This window comes from Meleagris gallopavo, chromosome 3, assembly GCF_905368555.1.
Source record: "Meleagris gallopavo chromosome 3, MGAL_WU_HG_1.1, whole genome shotgun sequence".
Classification (NCBI taxonomy): domain Eukaryota; kingdom Metazoa; phylum Chordata; class Aves; order Galliformes; family Phasianidae; genus Meleagris; species Meleagris gallopavo.
In genome coordinates, this window is record NC_139406.1 from 93,675,731 (window position 1) to 93,694,653 (window position 18,923).

General features: G+C 58.9%; 1 protein-coding gene across 1 annotated transcript in view; it reads left to right on the forward strand.

Annotated features, from left to right (window-relative positions):
- The window catches only part of RECQL4 (RecQ like helicase 4), a 55,462-nt gene extending 40,445 nt beyond the window's left edge, over window positions 1–15,017 (forward strand). The window contains exons 22-25 of the mRNA XM_085219987.1: window positions 1,498–1,678; window positions 5,418–5,577; window positions 11,193–11,289; window positions 14,887–15,017. Of these exons, the coding sequence (XP_085076113.1) occupies window positions 1,498–1,678; window positions 5,418–5,577; window positions 11,193–11,289; window positions 14,887–15,017 (569 nt within the window). The remainder of the gene's footprint in view (window positions 1–1,497; window positions 1,679–5,417; window positions 5,578–11,192; window positions 11,290–14,886) is intronic.
- Window positions 15,018–18,923: the final 3,906 nt, after the last annotated feature.

Here is an 18,923-nt window from a genome sequence, read left to right on the forward strand (position 1 = left end):
GCTGGGTGGCTCAAATGGGTGACAGTGTTGAGTGACAACTTCCTGTGACCCAAACTTCGTGTGACAGCGTTGGGTGACGCTGCTGGGTGGCCCAAATGGGTGACGGTGTTGAGTGACAACTTCGTGTGACCCAAATGAGTGACAGCGTTGGGTGACAGCGTTGGGTGATGCTGCTGGGTGGCTCAAATGGGTGACAGTGCTGAGTGACAACTTCGTGTGACCCAAATGGGTGACAGCGTTGGGTGACAACTTCGTGTGACCCAAATGGGTGACGGTGTTGAGTGACAACTTCGTGTGACCCAAATGGGTGACAGCGTTGAGTGACAGCGTTGGGTGACCCAAATGGGTGACAGTGTTGGGTGACAACTTCGTGTGACCCAAATGGGTGACAATGTTGGGTGACAGCGTTGGGTGACGCTGCTGGGTGGCTCAAATGGGTGACAGTGCTGAGTGACAACTTCGTGTGACCCAAATGGGTGACAGCGTTGGGTGACAATGCTGGGTGGCCCAAATGGGTGACGGTGCTGAGTGACAACTTCGTGTGACCCAAATGGGTGACAGTGTTGAGTGACAACTTCGTGTGACCCAAATGGGTGACAGTGTTGAGTGACAACTTCGTGTGACAGCGTTGGGTGACGCTGCTGGATGGCCCAAATGGGTGATGGTGCTGAGTGACAACTTCATGTGACCCAAATGGGTGACAGCGTTGGGTGACAGCATTGGGTGACAGCGTTGGGTGACACCATTGGGTGACAGCGTTGGGGGGCACCATTCGGTGATCCAAACGGGTGACACCATTGGGTGACAGCGCTGGGTGACACCATTGGGTGACAGCGCTGGGTGGCCCAAATGGGTGACAGCGCTGGGTGACTCCACTGGGTGACAGCACTGGGGGACACCATTGGGTGACAGCGCTGGGTGACCCAAGTGGGTGACACCACTGAGTGACAGCGCTGTTTGACACCATTGGGTGACAGCGCTGGGTGGCCCAAATGGGTGACAGCGTTGGGTGACCCAAACGAGTGACAGCGCTGTTTGACACCATTGGGTGACAGCGTTGGGGGGCACCATTCGATGACCCAAACGGGTGACACCATTGGGTGACAGCGTTGAGGGGCACCATTGGGTGACCCAAACGGGTGACACCATTGGGTGACAGCGCTGGGTGGCCCAAATGGGTGACAACGTTGGGTGACTCCAATGGGTGACACCGCTGGGTGACACCACTGGGTGACAGCGCTGGGTGACCCAAACGGGTGACACCACTGAGTGACAGTGCTGGGTGACACCATTGAGTGACAGCGCTGGGTGGCCCAAATAGGTGACAGCGTTGGGTGACCCAAACGAGTGACACCACTGGGTGACACCATTGGGTGACAGCGCTGGGTGGCACCATTGGGTGACCCAAACGGGTGACACCATTGGGTGACAACGTTGGGGACACCATTGGGTGACCCAAACGGGTGACACGGCTGGGTGACACCGCCGTCCCCGCAGCCCCCTCCTCCCGCAGTGGCATCACGGTGGAGTTCTCCCAGCTCTCCTTCCACCTGCGCTCCTTTGGGGATCTGAGCCACGCCGAGCTGGACGCCGTCTGCCAATTCCTGCAGCGCCGCCTGGAGGACCGCCAGCAGGGGGCACTGCGCCAGCTCAGAGCCTGCGGGAGAGCCTTCCGCAGGTCAGCAGTGCGACCCCAGTGGGTTCATTGGGGCCCTGTTTGGGGTTCCCAGTGTCCCTCATTTGGGGATCCCGATGTCCTTCGTTTCGGGTTCCCAGTGTCCCTTGTTTGGGGTTCCCAACATCCCCTATTGGGGTTCCCAGTGTCCTCCATTTTGGGGTTCCCCACATCCCCCATTTGGGTCTCCCCACGTCCTCCATGTTGGGATTCCCAACATTCCCCATTCAGGGGTTCCCAGTGTCCCCCATTTTGGGATTCCCAACATTCTCCTTTTGGGGTTCCCATTTATCCTCCATTTTGGGGTTCCCAACATCCCCTATTTGGGGTTCCCAATATCCTCCATTTTGGGGTTCCCAATATCCTCCATTTTGGGGTTCCCCACATCCCCCATTTGGGTCTCCCCACGTCCCCCATGTTGGGGTTCCCAATGTCCCTCTTTTGGGATTCCCGATGTCCTTTGTTTTGGGTTCCCAACATCCCCTATTTGGGATTCCCAATGTTCCCATGTTGGGGTTCCCCATTTTCCCAATTTGGGGTTCCCCATGTCCCTCATTTGGGATTCCTGATGCCCTTTGTTTTGGGTTCCCTGTGTCCCCCATTTGGGGTTCCCAACATCCCCTATTTTGGGGTTCCCAATGTTCCCAATTCGGGGTTCCCCACATCCCCCATTTTGGGTCCCCCATTTGGTTTCCCAATATCCCCCATTTGGTTTCTCAATATCCCCCATTTTGGGATTCCCAGTGTCCCCCATTTTGGGATTCCCAACATTCTCCTTTTGGGGTTCTCATTTATCCTCCATTTTGGAGTTCCCAACATCCCCTATTTGGGGTTCCCAATATCCTCCATTTTGGGGTTCCCCACATCCCCCATTCGGGTCTCCCCACATCCCCCATGTTGGGGTTCCCAATGTCCTCCATTTGGGGTTCCCGATGTTCCTCATTTGGGGCTCACAATGTCCTTCGTTTTGGGATTCCCAATATCCCCCATTTTGGGGTTCCCAACGTCCCCCATTTGGGATTCCCCACATCTCCTATTTGGGGATTTCCAATGTTCTCCATTTGGGGTTCCCACTGTCCTCCATTTTGGGGTTCCAATGTCCCCCACTTGGGTTTCCTAATGTCCCCACTCTTGTTCCCCTGTCCTTCGTTTTGGGGTTTCCCAACATCCCCCATTTTGGGGTTTCCCAACATCCCCCATTTTGGGGTTTCCCAACATCCCCCATTTTGGAGTTCCCAATTTTCCCCATTTGGGGTTCCCAGTATCCCCTATTTTGGGGTTCCCAACGTCCCCCATTTGGGATTCCCAACATTCCCAATTTGGGGTTCCCCATGTCCCTCATTTGGGGTTCCCAATGTCTCTCATTTGGGGTTCCCAATATCCCCTATTTTGGGGTTCCAATGTCCCCTATGTGAGGTTCCCAATGTTCCCAATTTGGGTCTCCCCACATCCCCCATTTTGGGATTCCCAGTGTCCCCCATTTTGGGATTCCCAACATTCTCCTTTTGGGGTTCCCATTTATCCTCCATTTTGGAGTTCCCAATATCCCCCTATTTGGGATTCCCAATATGCTCCATTTTGGGGTTCCCAATTTTCCCAATTTGGGGTTCCCAGTATCCCCTATTTTGGGGTTCCCAACATTCCCAATTTGGGATTCCCAATATCCCCTATTTTGGGGTTCCAATATCCCCCATGTGAGGTTCCCAATGTTCCCAATTTGGGTCTCCCCACATCCCCCATTTGGGGTTTCCCATTTATCCCCCATTTGGGGTTTCCCATTTATCCCCCATTTGGGGTTTCTCATTTATCCCCCATTTGGGGTTTCCCATTTATCCCCCCATTCGGGGCTTCCCACTGCCCCCATTCGGGGTTTCCCATGTATCCCCCATTTTGGGGTTTCCCATTTATTCCCCATTTGGGGTTTCCCATTTATTCCCCATTTGGGGTTTCCCATTTATCCCCCATTTGGGGTTTCCCACTCTCCCCCATTTGGGGTTTCCCATCGTCCCCCATTCGGGGTTTCCCATTTATCCCCCATTTGGGGTTTCCCATCATCCCCCATTTGGGGTTTCCCATCGTCCCCCATTTGGGGTTTCCCATTTATCCCCCATTTGGGGTTTCCCACTGCCCCCATTCGGGGTTTCCCATTTATCCCCCATTTTGGGTTTCCCACTGCCCCCCATTTGGGGTTTCCCACTGCCCCCCATTTGGGGTTTCCCATTATCCCCCATTTGGGGTTTCCCACTGCCCCCCATTTGGGGTTTCTCATTTATCCCCCATTTGGGGTTTCCCATTTATCCCCCATTTAGGTTCCCAATGTCCGCCATTTTGGGGTTCCCATGTATCCCCCATTTGGGGTTTCCCATGTATCCCCCATTTGGGGTTTCCCATGTATCCCCCATTTGGGGTTTCCCATTTATCCCCCATTTGGAGTTTCCCATTTATCCCCCATTTAGGTTCCCAAAGTCCGCCATTTTGGGGTTCCCATTTATCCCCCATTTGGGGTTTCCCATCTTCCCCCATTTGGGGTATCCAATTTATCCCTCATTTGGGGTTTCCCATCATCCCCCATTTTGGGATTTCCCATTTATCCCCCATTTGGGGTTTCCCACCTTCCCCCATTTTGGGGTTTCCCATTGCCCCCCATTTTCGGGCTCCCATTTATCCCCCGTTTGGAGTTTCCCATTTATCCCCCATTTAGGTTCTCAATGTCCGCCATTTTGGGGTGCCCATGTATCCCCCATTTGGGGTTTCGCATTTATCCCCCATTTGGGGTTTCCCATTTATCCCTCATTTGAGGTTTCCCATTTATCCCCCTTTCAGGGTTTCCCACTGCCCCCCATTCGGGGTTTCCCACTGCCCCCATTTGAGGTTTCCCACTGCCCCCATTTGGAGTTTCCCACTTATCCCCCATTCGGGGTTTCCCATTTATCCCCCATTCGGGGTTTCCCATTTATCCCCCATTTGGGGTTTCCCATTTATCCCCCATTTGGGGTTTCCCATTTATCCCCCATTTAGGTTCCCAATGTCCGCCATTTTGGGGTTCCCATTTATCCCCCATTTGGGGTTTCCCATCTTCCCCCATTTGGGGTTTCCTACTCTCCCCCATTTGGGGTTTCCTACTCTCCCCCATTTGGGGTTTCCTATTATCCCCCATTTGGGGTTTCCTATTATCCCCCATTTGGGGTTTTCCACTGCCCCCCATTTGGGGTTTCTCATTTATCCCCCATTCGGGGTTTCCCATTTATCCCCCATTTAGGTTCCCAATGTCTGCCATTTTGGGGTGCCCATTTATCCCCCATTTGGGGTTTCCCACTGCCCCCCATTTGGGGTTTCCCACTGCCCCCCATTTGGGGTTTCCCATTATCCCCCATTTGGGGTTTCCCATTTATCCCCCATTCGGGGTTTCCCACTGCCCCCATTCAGGGTTTCCCATTTATCCCCCATTCAGGGTTTCCCATCTTCCCCCATTTGGGGTTTCCCACTCTCCCCCATTTGGGGTTTCCCACTGCCCCCATTCAGGGTTTCCCATTTATCCCCCATTCGGGGTTTCCCATTATCCCCCATTTGGGGTTTCCCATGTATCCCCCATTCGGGGTTTCCCACTGCCCCCATTCGGGGTTTCCCGTGTATCCCCCATTCGGGGTTTCCCACTGCCCCCATTTGGGGTTTCCCACTGCCCCCATTCGGGGTTCCCCCGTCCCTTAGGGCCGCTATGGGGTCCTGATGTTTTGGGGCACAGCGTTGCCTTCCAGAGCTGCTCCCCGCAGCCCGAGGAGGAGGAGGAGCGGAGCCGGAGGCTGAAGGCTTTGCTGCAGGAGTACTTTGAGAGGGAGACCCGCGGCCTCGAGGAGGAGGAGGAGGAGGAGGAGGAGGAGGATGAAGGCCTCGCTGCTGCAGATGTGAGCATTGCCCTCGTTTCTGGGGCGCCATCTTGGCCAAAATCGCTTCTCTGGGGCTCAAAATGGAGGGCAGAGCTTCGTGCCCCGGCCCTCCTGCAGCTCCTCTGCTTCCTCTCCGTCCCAGTCCGTCCCAGTCCGTCCCAGTCAGCCCCGATCAGTCCCAGTGCGTCCCAGTCAGCTATGACCAATCCCAGTCCATCCCAGTCAGCTATGACCAATCCCAGTCCATCCCAGTCAGCTATGACCAATCCCAGTCCATCCCAGTCTGTCCCAGTCAGCTATGACCAATCCCAGGCCGTCCCAGTCAGCTATGACCAATCCCAATCCATTCCAGTCCATCCCAGTCAGCTTTGACCAATCCCAGTCCGTCCCAGTCAGCTATGACCAATCCCAGTCCATCCCAGTCAGCTATGACCAATCCCAGTCCATCCAGTCCATCCCAGTCAGCTTTGACCAATCCCAGTCCGTCCCAGTCAGCTATGACCAATCCCAGTCCATCCCAGTCAGCTATGACCAATCCCAGTCCATCCCAGTCAGCTTTGACCAATCCCAGTCCATCCCAGTCCGTCCCAGTCAGCTATGACCAATCCCAGTCCATCCCAGTCAGCTTTGACCAATCCCAGTCCATCCCAGTCCGTCCCAGTCAGCTATGACCAATCCCAGTCCATCCCAGTCCATTCCAGTCAGCTATGACCAATCCCAGTCCATCCCAGTCCATTCCAGTCAGCTATGACCAATCCAGTCCATCCCAGTCCCTCCCAGTCAACTTTGATCAATCCCAGTCCATCCCAGTCAGCTATGACCAATCCCAGTCCATTCCAGTCCGTCCCAGTCAGCTTTGACCAATCCCAGTCCGTCCCAGTCAGCTATGACCAATCCCAGTCCATCCCAGTCCATCCCAGTCAGCTATGACCAATCCCAGTCCATCCCAGTCAGCTATGACCAATCCCAGTCCATCCCAGTCCGATACCCAATCCAGTCCATCCCAGTCCATCCCAGTCAGCTATGACCAATCCCAGTCCATCCCAGTCCGTCCCAGTCAGCTTTGACCAATCCCAGTCCATCCCAGTCCCTCCCAGTCAGCTATGACCAATCCCAGTCCATCCCAGTCCATCCCAGTCAGCTATGACCAATCCCAGTCCATCCCAGTCCGTCCCAGTCAGCTATGAGCAATCCCAGTCCATCCCAGTCAGCTATGACCAATCCCAGTCCATCCCAGTCCGTCCCAGTCAGCTATGACCAATCCCAGTCCGTCCCAGTCAGCTATGACCAATCCCAGTCCATCCCAGTCCGTCCCAGTCAGCTATGACCAATCCCAGTCCATCCCAGTCCCTCCCAGTCAGCTATGACCAATCCCAGTCCATCCCAGTCCATCCCAGTCAGCTATGGCCAATCCCAGTCCATCCCAGTCCCTCCCGTCAGCTATGACCAATCCCAGTCCATCCCAGTCCATCCCAGTCAGCTATGACCAATCCCAGTCCATCCCAGTCAGCTATGACCAATCCCAGTCCATCCCAGTCAGCTATAACCAATCCCAGTCCATCCCAGTCCATCCCAGTCAGCTATGACCAATCCCAGTCCATCCCAGTCCATCCCAGTCAGCCCTGATCAATCCCAGTCCGTCCCAGTCAGCTATGACCAATCCCGGTCCATCCCAGTCCGTCCCAGTCAGCTATTGACCAATCCCAGTCCATCCCAGTCCCTCCCAGTCAGCTATGACCAATCCCAGTCCATCCCAGTCCATCCCAGTCAGCTATGACCAATCCCAGTCCATCCCAGTCACCCTGATCAATCCCAGTGCGTCCCAGTCAGCTATGACCAATCCCAGTCCATCCCAGTCCCTCCCAGTCAGCTATGACCAATCCCAGTCCTCCAGTCCTCCCATCAGCTATGACCAATCCCAGTCCATCCCAGTCCCCAGTCAGCTATGACCAATCCCAGTGCGTCCCAGTCAGCTATGACCAATCCCAGTCCATCCCAGTCCGTCCCAGTCAGCTATGACCAATCCCAGTTCCATCCCAGTCCCTCCCAGTCAGCTATGACCAATCCCAGTCCATCCCAGTCCATCCCAGTCAGCTATGACCAATCCCAGTCCATCCCAGTCAGCCCTGATCAATCCCAGTGCGTCCCAGTCAGCTATGACCAATCCCAGTCCATCCCAGTCCCTCCCAGTCAGCTATGACCAATCCCAGTCCATCCCAGTCCCTCCCAGTCAGCTATGACCAATCCCAGTCCGTCCCAGTCAGCTATGACCAATCCCAGTCCATCCCAGTCCTCCCATCAGCTATGACCAATCCCAGTCCCGTCCCAGTCAGCTATGACCAATCCCAGTCCATCCCAGTCCTCCCAGTCAGCTATGACCAATCCCAGTCCATCCCAGTCCATCCCAGTCAGCTATGACCAATCCCAGTCCATCCCAGTCCGTCCCAGTCAGCTATGACCAATCCCAGTCCGTCCCAGTCAGCTATGACCAATCCCAGTCCATCCCAGTCCATCCCAGTCAGCTATGACCAATCCCAGTCCGTCCCAGTCAGCTATGACCAATCCCAGTCCATCCCAGTCCGTCCCAGTCAGCTATGACCAATCCCAGTCCATCCCAGTCCGTCCCAGTCAGCTATGACCAATCCCAGTCCATCCCAGTCCGTCCCAGTCAGCTATGACCAATCCCAGTCCGTCCCAGTCAGCTATGACCAATCCCAGTCCATCCCAGTCCCTCCCAGTCAGCTATGACCAATCCCAGTCCATCCCAGTCCCCCAGTAGCTTGATCAATCCCAGTCCATCCCAGTCCATCCCAATCCCACACCCACCCCATACCCCATTCCCCCAACCCCACTTCCCAATCCCACACACAACCCCATACCTCCACACCCCACCCATACCCCACACCCACCCCCAACCTCACCCCATACCCCACACCCCATACCCCACACCCCAACCCCCACACCCAAACCCCCCCCAACCCCACACCCAATCCCACACACAACCCCAAACCTCCACACCCCCACCCCAATCCCACACCCCACCCCATACCCCCCACACACAACCCCACACCCCAGTCCCAACCCCAATCCCGTCCCCCACCCCAATCCTCCACCCCAATCCCACAATCCCACCCCAATGCCACACCCACCCCATCACCACACCCCAATCCCCACCCACCCCACCCCAATCCCCCACCCCACCCCATACCCCACCCCCAATCCCAACCACCTCACCTCCACACCACCAATCCCCCACCCCACCCCATACCCCAATCCCAATTCCACACCCCAATCCCACACCCCGTACCCCACACCCCACCCCATACCCCAATCCCAATCCCACCCACACCCCATCCCCCACCCCAATCCCACCCCCCACCCCAATCCACACCCCAATCCCAATCCCCCACTCCAATCCCCACACCACCCCAATCCCACACCCCAATCCCCAATCCCAATCCCACACCCCAATCATATTCCCAATCCCCCACCCCGCATCCCAATCCCACACCCCAATCCCCCACCCCACCCCGCATCCCAATCCCACACCCCAATCCCCCACTCCACACCCCACCCCAATCCCCCACCCCACCCCATACCCCATCCCCCCCACCCCAATCCCAATCCCCCACCCCAATCCCCCACTCCACCCCATATCCAATCCCCCACCCCAATCCCAATCCCCATCCCCCACCCCAATCCCCACCCCACCCCAACCCCACTCCCCCATCCCAATCCCCCACCCCAATCCCCCACCCCACCCCATATCCCAATCCCCCACCCCACACCAATCCCACACCCCAATCCCCCACTCCACCCCACACCCCAATCCCCTACCCCAATCGCAATCCTCCACTCCAATCCCACCCCCACCCCAATCCCCCACCCCAATCCCACCCCCCACCCCAATCCCCAATCCCCACCCCAATCCCCACCCCAATCCCAATCCCCCAACCCAATCCCCCACCCCTTACCCCAATCCCAATCCCACACCCCAATCCCACACCCCAATCCCACACCCCAATCCCCCACACCATACCCCAATCCCCCACACCATACCCCAATCCCACATCCCAATCCCACCCCCCACCCCAATCCCCAATCCCCACCCCAATCCCGCACCCCACCCCGCATCCCAATCCCCCACCCCAATCCCACACCCCACCCCAATCCCCCACCCCACCCCACATCCCAATCCCCCACCCCAATCCCAATCCCACTCCCCAATCCCACACCCCACGCCATACCCCACACCCCAATCCCCACCCCAATCCCCCACCCCACCCCATACCCCTCTCCCCCCACCCAATCCCAATCCCACCCCCCACCCCAATCCCCCACCCCATACCCTAATCCCCACCCCACCCCAATCCCAATCCCCATCCCCCACCCCAATCCCCACCCCATACCCTAATCCCCACCCCAATCCCAATCCCCATCCCCCACCCCAATCCCACACCCCAATCCCAATCCCCACCCCCCACCTCAATCCCAATCCCACCCCCCACCCCAATCCCCCACCCCATACCCCAATCCCCACCCCATACCCCACTCCCCCACCCCAATCCCACCCCATCCCAATCCCCCACCCCAATCCCATACCCCCCACCCCAATCCCAATCCCCCACCCCTTACCCCAATCCCAATCCCACATCCCAATCCCACACCCCAATCCCCCACACCATACCCCAATCCCAATCCCACATCCCAATCCCACACCCCAATCCCCCACCCAATCCCAATCCCACCCCCACACCCCAATCCCCCACCCTAGCCCATACCCCACTCCCCCACCCCAATCCCACACCCCAATCCCCCACACCATACCCCAATCCCAATCCCACATCCCAATCCCACACCCCAATCCCCCACCCCAATCCCAATCCCACCCCCACACCCCAATCCCCCACCCTAGCCCATACCCCACTCCCCCACCCCAATCCCACACCCCAATCCCAATCCCCACCCCCCACCCCAATCCCAATCCCCACCCCAATCCCAATCCCCACCCCCCACCCCAATCCCCACCCCCCACTCCAATCCCAATCCCACACCCAATCCCAATCCCCCACCCCAATCCCCACCCCAATCCCATACCCCCCACCCTAATCCCAATCCCCCACCTCACCCCATACCCCAATCCCCACCCCAATCCCAATCCCCCACCACACCCCATACCCCACTCCCCCACCGCAATCCCAATCCCCCACCCCAATCCCCCACCCCAATCCCCCACCCCAATCCCCACCCCAATCCCCACCCCAATCCCCACCCCAACCCCCACCCCAACCCCCACCCCAATCCCCCACCCCAACCCCCACCCCAACCCCCACCCCCAATCCCCCACCCCAATCCCCACCCCAATCCCCCACCCCAATCCCCCACCCCAATCCCCACCCCAATCCCCACCCCAACCCCCACCCCAATCCCCCACCCCAACCCCCACCCCAACCCCCACCCCAATCCCCCACCCCAACCCCCACCCCAATCCCCACCCCAACCCCCACCCCAACCCCCACCCCAATCCCCACCCCAATCCCCCACCCCAATCCCACTCCCCCATACCCCAATCCCCCCCCCAACCCCCCCAACCCCACCCCCACTCCCCCACCCCCCCCCTGCCGTTTCTGCAGGATCTCCGCCTCCGCTCCGCCCTGCGCCGTTTCCTGTCTGCCCACCCTCAGGCCGATTTCTCGCCCCGTGCCGTCGCCCGCATTTTCCACGGCATCGGTAGGGGGCACCCAAAAACATCCCCCCCCCTCCCCCAAATCCCCCACAACTCCCGTGTCCCCCTCGTACCCCCATAACCCCATTCCCCCCTATAGTTCCCCCAAACCCCCCCGTATCCCCCGTAAACACCCCAAATCCCCATAAACCCTATAACCCCCCCCAGAAACCCCATAACCCCCCCTACTACCCCATAACCCCCCCCACATCCCCCATAAACCCCATAACCCCCCCTACCACCTCATAACCCCCCCATATCCTCCATAAACCCCCCTTCTTCCCCCTACCACCCCATAACCCCCCCCATAAACCCCATAACCCCCCCTACCACCTCATAACCCCCCCAAATCCCCCATAAACCCCATAACCCCCCCTACCACCTCATAACCCCCCCAAATCCCCCATAAACCCCATAACCCCCCCTACCACCCCATAAACCCCCCCCACATCCCCCATAAACCCCATAACCCCCCCAAATCCCCCATAAACCCCCCTTCTTCCCCATACCACCCCATAACCCCCCCCAATAAACCCCATAACCCCCCCTAACACCCCATAACCCCCCTAAATCCCCCGTAAACCACCCCAAATCCCCATACCACCCCATAACCCCCCCCACATCCCCCATAAACCCCATAACCCCCCCTACCACCCCATAACCCTCCCCAATCCCCCATAACCCCCCAAAACCCCCCATACCACCCCATAACCCCACCAAAACCCCCATAACCCCACCCATAACCCCCATAAACCCCCCATTACCCATACCACCCCATAACCCCCCCCACAAACCCTATAACCCCCCTACCACCTCACTAATCCCCCCAAACCCCCATAAACCCCCCTTCTTCCCCATACCACCCCATAACCCCCCAAAACCCCCATACCACCCCATAACCCCCATAAACCCCCCTTCTTCCCCATACCAACCCATAACCCCCCCCTCCACCCCCCCAAAACCCCATTCCCTCCCACCGACCCTTTTTAGGTTTCACACCCCCCCAAACGCCCCCCATAACCCCTTCAATCCCCCCCACTCCCCTCCAGACCCCATTCCCTCCCTCTGACCCATTTTGGGGTCTCACCGCCCCATAATCCCCCCCATAAACCCCTTCAACCCCCCCCTCCACACCCCCTGGACCCCATTCCCTCCCACCGACCTTTTTGGGGTCTCAACCCCCCCCAAATCCCCCCCATAACCCCTCAAACCCCCCTTCAACCCCCCCAAAACCCCATTCCCCCCCCACCGACCCTTTTTGGGGTCTCACCCCCCCATAAGCCCCCCATAACCCCTCAAACCCCCCCCACTCCCCCCCAGGACCCCATTCCCCCCCCACACCCATTTTGGGGTCTCACCCCCCCCCCAAATCCCCCCATAACCCCTCAAATCCCCCCCGCCCCCCCCCCCAGGACCCCTTCCCCCCCACCGACCCATTTTGGGGTCTCCCCCCCCCCATATCCCCCCCGTAACCCCTCAAACCCCCCCATCATCCCCCCCCACCGACCCCATTCCCCCCAGCCGACCCATTTTGGGGTCTCGCCCCCCCAGATCCCCCCCATAGCCCCTCAAACCCCCCCTCCCCCCCCAGGACCCCATTCTCTCCCTCTGTCCCTTTTTGGGGTCACCCCCCCTCCCCCATAACCCCCATAACCCCCCCAAACCCCCCCTCCACACCCCCTGGACCCCATTCCCCGCCACCAACCCTTTTTTGGGTCTCACCCCCCCCAAATCCCCCCCATAACCCCTCAAACCCCCCCCTTCCCCTCCACAACCCCATTCCCCCCCACCGACCCTTTTTGGGGTTTCACCTCCACCCCCAAACCCCACCATAACCCCTTCAACCCCCCCCCACTCCCCTGGACCCCATTCCCTCCCACCGACCCTTTTTAGGGTTTCCCCCCCCCCATAATCCCCCATAACCCCTCAAACCCCCCCCACCCCCCCCAGGACCCCATTCTCTCCCTCTGTCCCTTTTTGGGTCACACCCCCCCCATAACCCCCCATAATCCCCCCAACCCCCCCCTCCACCCCCTCAAAACCCCATTCCCTCCCACCGACCCATTTTGGGGTCTCACCCCCCCCAAATCCCCCCCATAACCCCTCAAACCCCCCCCACCCCCACCCCCAGGACTCCATTCCCTCCCAGTTCTCTTTCTGGGTCTCCCCCCCCCATAATCCCCCCATAACCCCTCAACTCCCCCCCCCACTCCCCCCCCAGGACCCCATTCCCTCCCACCGACCCTTTTTGGGGTCTCACCCCCCCCAAATCCCCCCCATAACCCCTCAAACCCCCCCCACCCCCCCCAAAACCCCATTCCCTCCCATCATCCTTTTTGGGGTCTCACCACCCCCAAACCCCCCCATAACCCCTCAAACCCCCCCTCTCCCCCCCCCAAAACCCATTCGCCCCCACCGACTCTTTGGGGTCTCACCCCCCCCAAATCCCCCCATAACCCCTCAAACCCCCCCCTCCTCCCCCCCCAAAACCCCCTTCCCCCCACCGACCCTTTTTGGGGTCTCACCCCCCCCAAATCCCCCCCATAACCCCTCAAACCCCCCCCACCCCCCCCAAAACCCCATTCCCTCCCATCAATCCTTTTTGGGGTCTCACCACCCCCAAATCCCCCCCATAACCCCTCAAACCCCCCTTCAACCCCCCCAAAACCCCATTCCCCCCCCCACCGACCCATTTTGGGGTCTCACCCCCCCCATAAGCCCCCATAACCCCCTCAAACCCCCTCCCCTCCCCCCCAACCCCCTTCCCCCCCACCGACCCATTTTGGGGTCTCGCTCCCCCAGATCCCCCCCATAGCCCCTCAAACCCCCCCCACTCCCCCCCAGGACCCCATTCCCTCCCACTGTCTCGTTTTTGGGGTCTCCCCCCCCCATAATCCCCTCATAACCCCACCGACCCCCACCACCACCCCCCAAAAACCCCATTCCCTCCCACTGACCCTTTTTGGGGTCTCACCCCCCCAAATCCCCCCCATAACCCCCTCAAACCCCCCCACTGCCCCCCCAGGACCCCCTTCCCCCCCACCGACCCATTTTGGGGTCTCCTCCCCCCATATCCCCCCCATAACCCCCTCAAACCCCCCCACTCCCCCCCAGGACCCCATTCCCTCCCACTGTCTCTTTTTGGGGTCTCCCCCCCCCATAATCCCCCCATAACCCCTCAACCCCCACCACCACCCCCCAAAAACCCCATTCCCTCCCACTGACCCTTTTTGGGTCTCACCCCCCCAAATCCCCCCCATAACCCCCTCAAACCCCCCCACTGCCCCCCCAGGACCCCCTTCCCCCCCACCGACCCATTTTGGGGTCTCCTCCCCCCCATATCCCCCCCATAACCCCCTCAAACCCCCCCACTCCCCCCCAGGACCCCATTCCCTCCCACTGTCTCTTTTTGGGGTCTCCCCCCCCCATAATCCCCCCATAACCCCTCAACCCCCACCACCACCCCCCAAAAACCCCATTCCCCCCCACTGACCCATTTTGGGGTCTCACCCCCCCAAATCCCCCCCATAATCCCTCAAACCCCCCCACTCCCCCCCAGGACCCCCTTCCCCCCCACCGACCCATTTTGGGGTCCCCCCCAGGCAGCCCCCGTTACCCCCCCCCCCGCTCACGTTTACCGCCCCAGACCGTCGCTTCTGGAGGCAGCACCTCCATGTTGGCTTCCACCTCCTGGCCCAAAACGGCTGCCGAGGAGATCCTGGCCCTGCGCTGACGTCCCCGTGGTCATACAGGACGTCACAGGACACCAGGACGTCCCCAAGGTCACCAGGGTGTCCCCATGGACCTCAAAATGTCCCCATGGACCTCAAGATGTCCCCAAGGTCATCAGGGTGTCCCCATGGTCCTCAAGATGTCCCCAATGTCATCAGGGTGTCCCCATGGACTTCAAAATGTCCCCATGGACCTCAAGATGTCCCCTGTGGTCCTCAAGACGTCCCCGTGGTCCTCAGGATGGCCCCAAGGTCATCAGGGTGTCCCCATGGACCTCAAAATGTCCCCTGTGGTCCTCAAGATGTCCCCAAGGTCATCAGGGTGTCCCCATGGACCTCAAAATGTCCCCGTGGTCATCAGGACGTCCCCAAGGTCATCAGGGTGTCCCCATGGACCTCAAAATGTCCCCTGTGGTCCTCAAGATGTCCCCATGGTCATCAGGATGGCCCAAGGTCATCAGGGTGTCCCCATGGACCTCAAGATGTCCCCGTGGTCATCAGGACGTCTCTGTGGTCTTCAAGGGGTTCTCGTCATCTCCAGGATGTCCCCAAGGTCATCAGAGTGTCCCCATGGACCTCAAAATGTCCCCATGGACCTCAAGATGTCCCCGATGTCATCAGGGTGTCCCCATGGACCTCAAAATGTCCCCATGGACCTCAAGATGTCCCCTGTGGTCCTCAAGATGTCCCCATGGTCATCAGGACGTCCCCATGGACTTCAAGATGTCCCCATGGACCTCAAGATGTCCCCGTGGTCCTCAAGATGTCCCCATGGTCATCAGGACGTCTCTGTGGTCTTCAAGGGGTTCTCATCATCTCCAGGACGTCCCCGTGGTCCTCAGGATGTCCCCAAGGTCATCAGGGTGTCCCCATGGACCTCAAGATGTCCCCTGTGGTCCTCAAGATGTCCCCGTGGTCATCAGGACGTCTCTGTGGTCTTCAAGGGGTTCTCATCATCTCCAGGACGTCCCCGTGGTCCTCAGGATGTCCCCAAGGTCATCAGGGTGTCCCCATGGACCTCAAAATGTCCCCAATGTCATCAGGGTGTCCCCATGGACTTCAAAATGTCCCCATGGACCTCAAGATGTCCCCTGTGGTCCTCAAGATGTCTCCGTGGTCATCAGGATGTCCCCAAGGTCATCAGGGTGTCCCCATGGACCTCAAAATGTCCCCATGGACCTCAAGATGTCCCATGGTCATCAGGATGGCCCCAAGGTCATCAGGGTGTCCCCATGGACCTCAAAATGTCCCTGTGGTCCTCAAGATGTCCCCATGGTCATCAGGACGTCCCCAAGGTCATCAGGGTGTCCCCATGGACCTCAAGATGTCCCCATGGACCTCAAGATGTCCCTGTGGTCCTCAAGATGTCCCCGTGGTCCTCAAGATGTCCCCGTGGTCATCAGGGTGTCCCCATGGACCTCAAGATGTCCCCTGTGGTCCTCAAGATGTCCCCGTGGTCATCAGGACGTCTCTGTGGTCTTCAAGGGGTTCTCATCATCTCCAGGACGTCCCCATGGTCCTCAGGATGTCCCCGAGGTCACCAGGGTGTCCCCATGGACCTCAAAATGTCCCCATGGACCTCAAGATGTCCCCTGTGGTCCTCAGGACGTCCTCTGTGGTCATCAGGACGTCTCTGTGGTCTTCAAGGGGTTCTCGTCATCTCCAGGACGTCCCCGTGGTCCTCAGGATGTCCCCATGGACCTCAAAATGTCCCCATGGACCTCAAGATGTCCCCAAGGTCATCAGGGTGTCCCCATGGACCTCAAGATGTCCCCTGTGGTCCTCAAGATGTCCCCGTGGTCATCAGGATGTCTCTGTGGTCTTCAAGGGGTTCTCATCATCTCCAGGACGTCCCCATGGTCCTCAGGATGTCCCTGAGGTCATCAGGGTGTCCCCATGGACTTCAAGATGTCCCCAAGGTCATCAGGATGTCCCCCTGGACTTCAAGATGTCCCCGTGGTCCTCAAGATGTCCCCGTGGTCATCAGGGTGTCCCCATGGACCTCAAAATGTCCCCATGGACCTCAAGATGTCCCCTGTGGTCCTCAAGATGTCCCCATGGTCATCAGGACGTCCCCAAGGTCATCAGGGTGTCCCCATGGACTTCAAGATGTCCCCATGGACCTCAAGATGTCCCCTGTGGTCCTCAAGATGTCCCCATGGTCATCAGGACGTCTCTGTGGTCTTCAAGGGGTTCTTGTCATCTCCAGGACGTCCCCATGGTCCTCAGGATGTCCCCGTGGTCACCAGGGTGTCCCCATGGACCTCAAAATGTCCCCATGGACCTCAAGTTGTCCCCAAGGTCATCAGGGTGTCCCCATGGACCTCAAGATGTCCCCTGTGGTCCTCAAGATGTCCCCGTGGTCATCAGGATGTCTCTGTGGTCTTCAAGGGGTTCTCATCATCTCCAGGACGTCCCCATGGTCCTCAGGATGTCCCTGAGGTCATCAGGGTGTCCCCCTGGACTTCAAGATGTCCCCGTGGTCCTCAAGATGTCCCCGTGGTCATCAGGGTGTCCCCATGTACCTCAAGATGTCCCCGTGGTCATCAGGACGTCTCTGTGGTCTTCAAGGGGTTCTCGTCATCTCCAGGACGTCCCCGTGGTCATCAGGATGTCCCCAAGGTCATCAGGGTGTCCCCATGGACCTCAAAATGTCCCCGTGGACTTCAAGATGTCCCCTGTGGTCCTCAAGATGTCCCCGTGGTCATCAGGACGTCTCTGTGGTCTTCAAGGGGTTCTCATCATCTCCAGGATGAACCCAAGGTCATCAGGGTGTCCCCATGGACCTCAAAATGTCCCCTGTGGTCCTCAAGATGTCTCCGTGGTCATCAGGACGTCCCCAAGGTCATCAGGGTGTCCCCATGGACCTCAGGATGTCCCCGTGGTCATCAGGACGTCTCTGTGGTCTTCAAGGGGTTCTCATCATCTCCAGGATGTCCCCATGGTCCTCAGGATGTCCCCAAGGCCACCTGGATGTCCCCATGATGGCCCCATGGCCTTCGAGATGTCCACCAGGATGTCCCCGAGGTCACCAGGACATCCCCACGATGTTCCCAAGGCCACCAGGACGTCCCCGTGATCCCCAAGATGGCCCCAAGATCTTCAAGATGTCCCCAAGCTCACCAGGACGTCCCCATGGTCCCCAAGATGGCCCCAAGATCTTCAAGATGTCCCCACGCTCACCAGGACGTCCCCATGGTCCCCAAGATGACCCCAAGTTCTTCAGGATGACCCCAAGATGGTCCCGAGGTCCCCAAGATGTCCCCAAGGCCACTAAGATGTCCCCAAGGTCCCCAAGATGTCCCTGTGGCCTTCAACATGTCCCCAATGATCCCCAAGATGTCCCCAAGGCCACCAGGACGTCCCCACGGTCCCCAAGATGGCCCCAAGTTCTTCAGGATGACCCCAAGATGTCCCCAAGGCCACCAAGATGTCCCCAAGGCCACCAGGATGTCCCCATGGTCCCCAAGATGTCCCTGTGGCCTTCAACATGTCCCCAGTGATCCCCAAGATGTCCCCAAGGCCACCAGGACGTCCCCATGGTCCCCAAGATGGCCCCAAGTTCTTCAGGATGACCCAAGATGTCCCCAAGGCCACCAGACGTCCCCATGGTCCCCAAGATGGCCCCAAGTTCTTCAGGATGACCCCAAGATGTCCCCAAGGCCACCAAGATGTCCCCAAGGCCACCAGGATGTCCCCATGGTCCCCAAGATGTCCCTGTGGCCTTCAACATGTCCCCAGTGATCCCCAAGATGTCCCCAAGGCCACCAGGACGTCCCCATGGTCCCCAAGATGGCCCCAAGTTCTTCAGGATGTCCCCATGATGTCCCCAAGGTCCCCAAGATGTCCCCAAGGCCACCAGGACGTCCCCATGGTCCCCAAGATGTCCCTGTGGCCTTCAACATGTC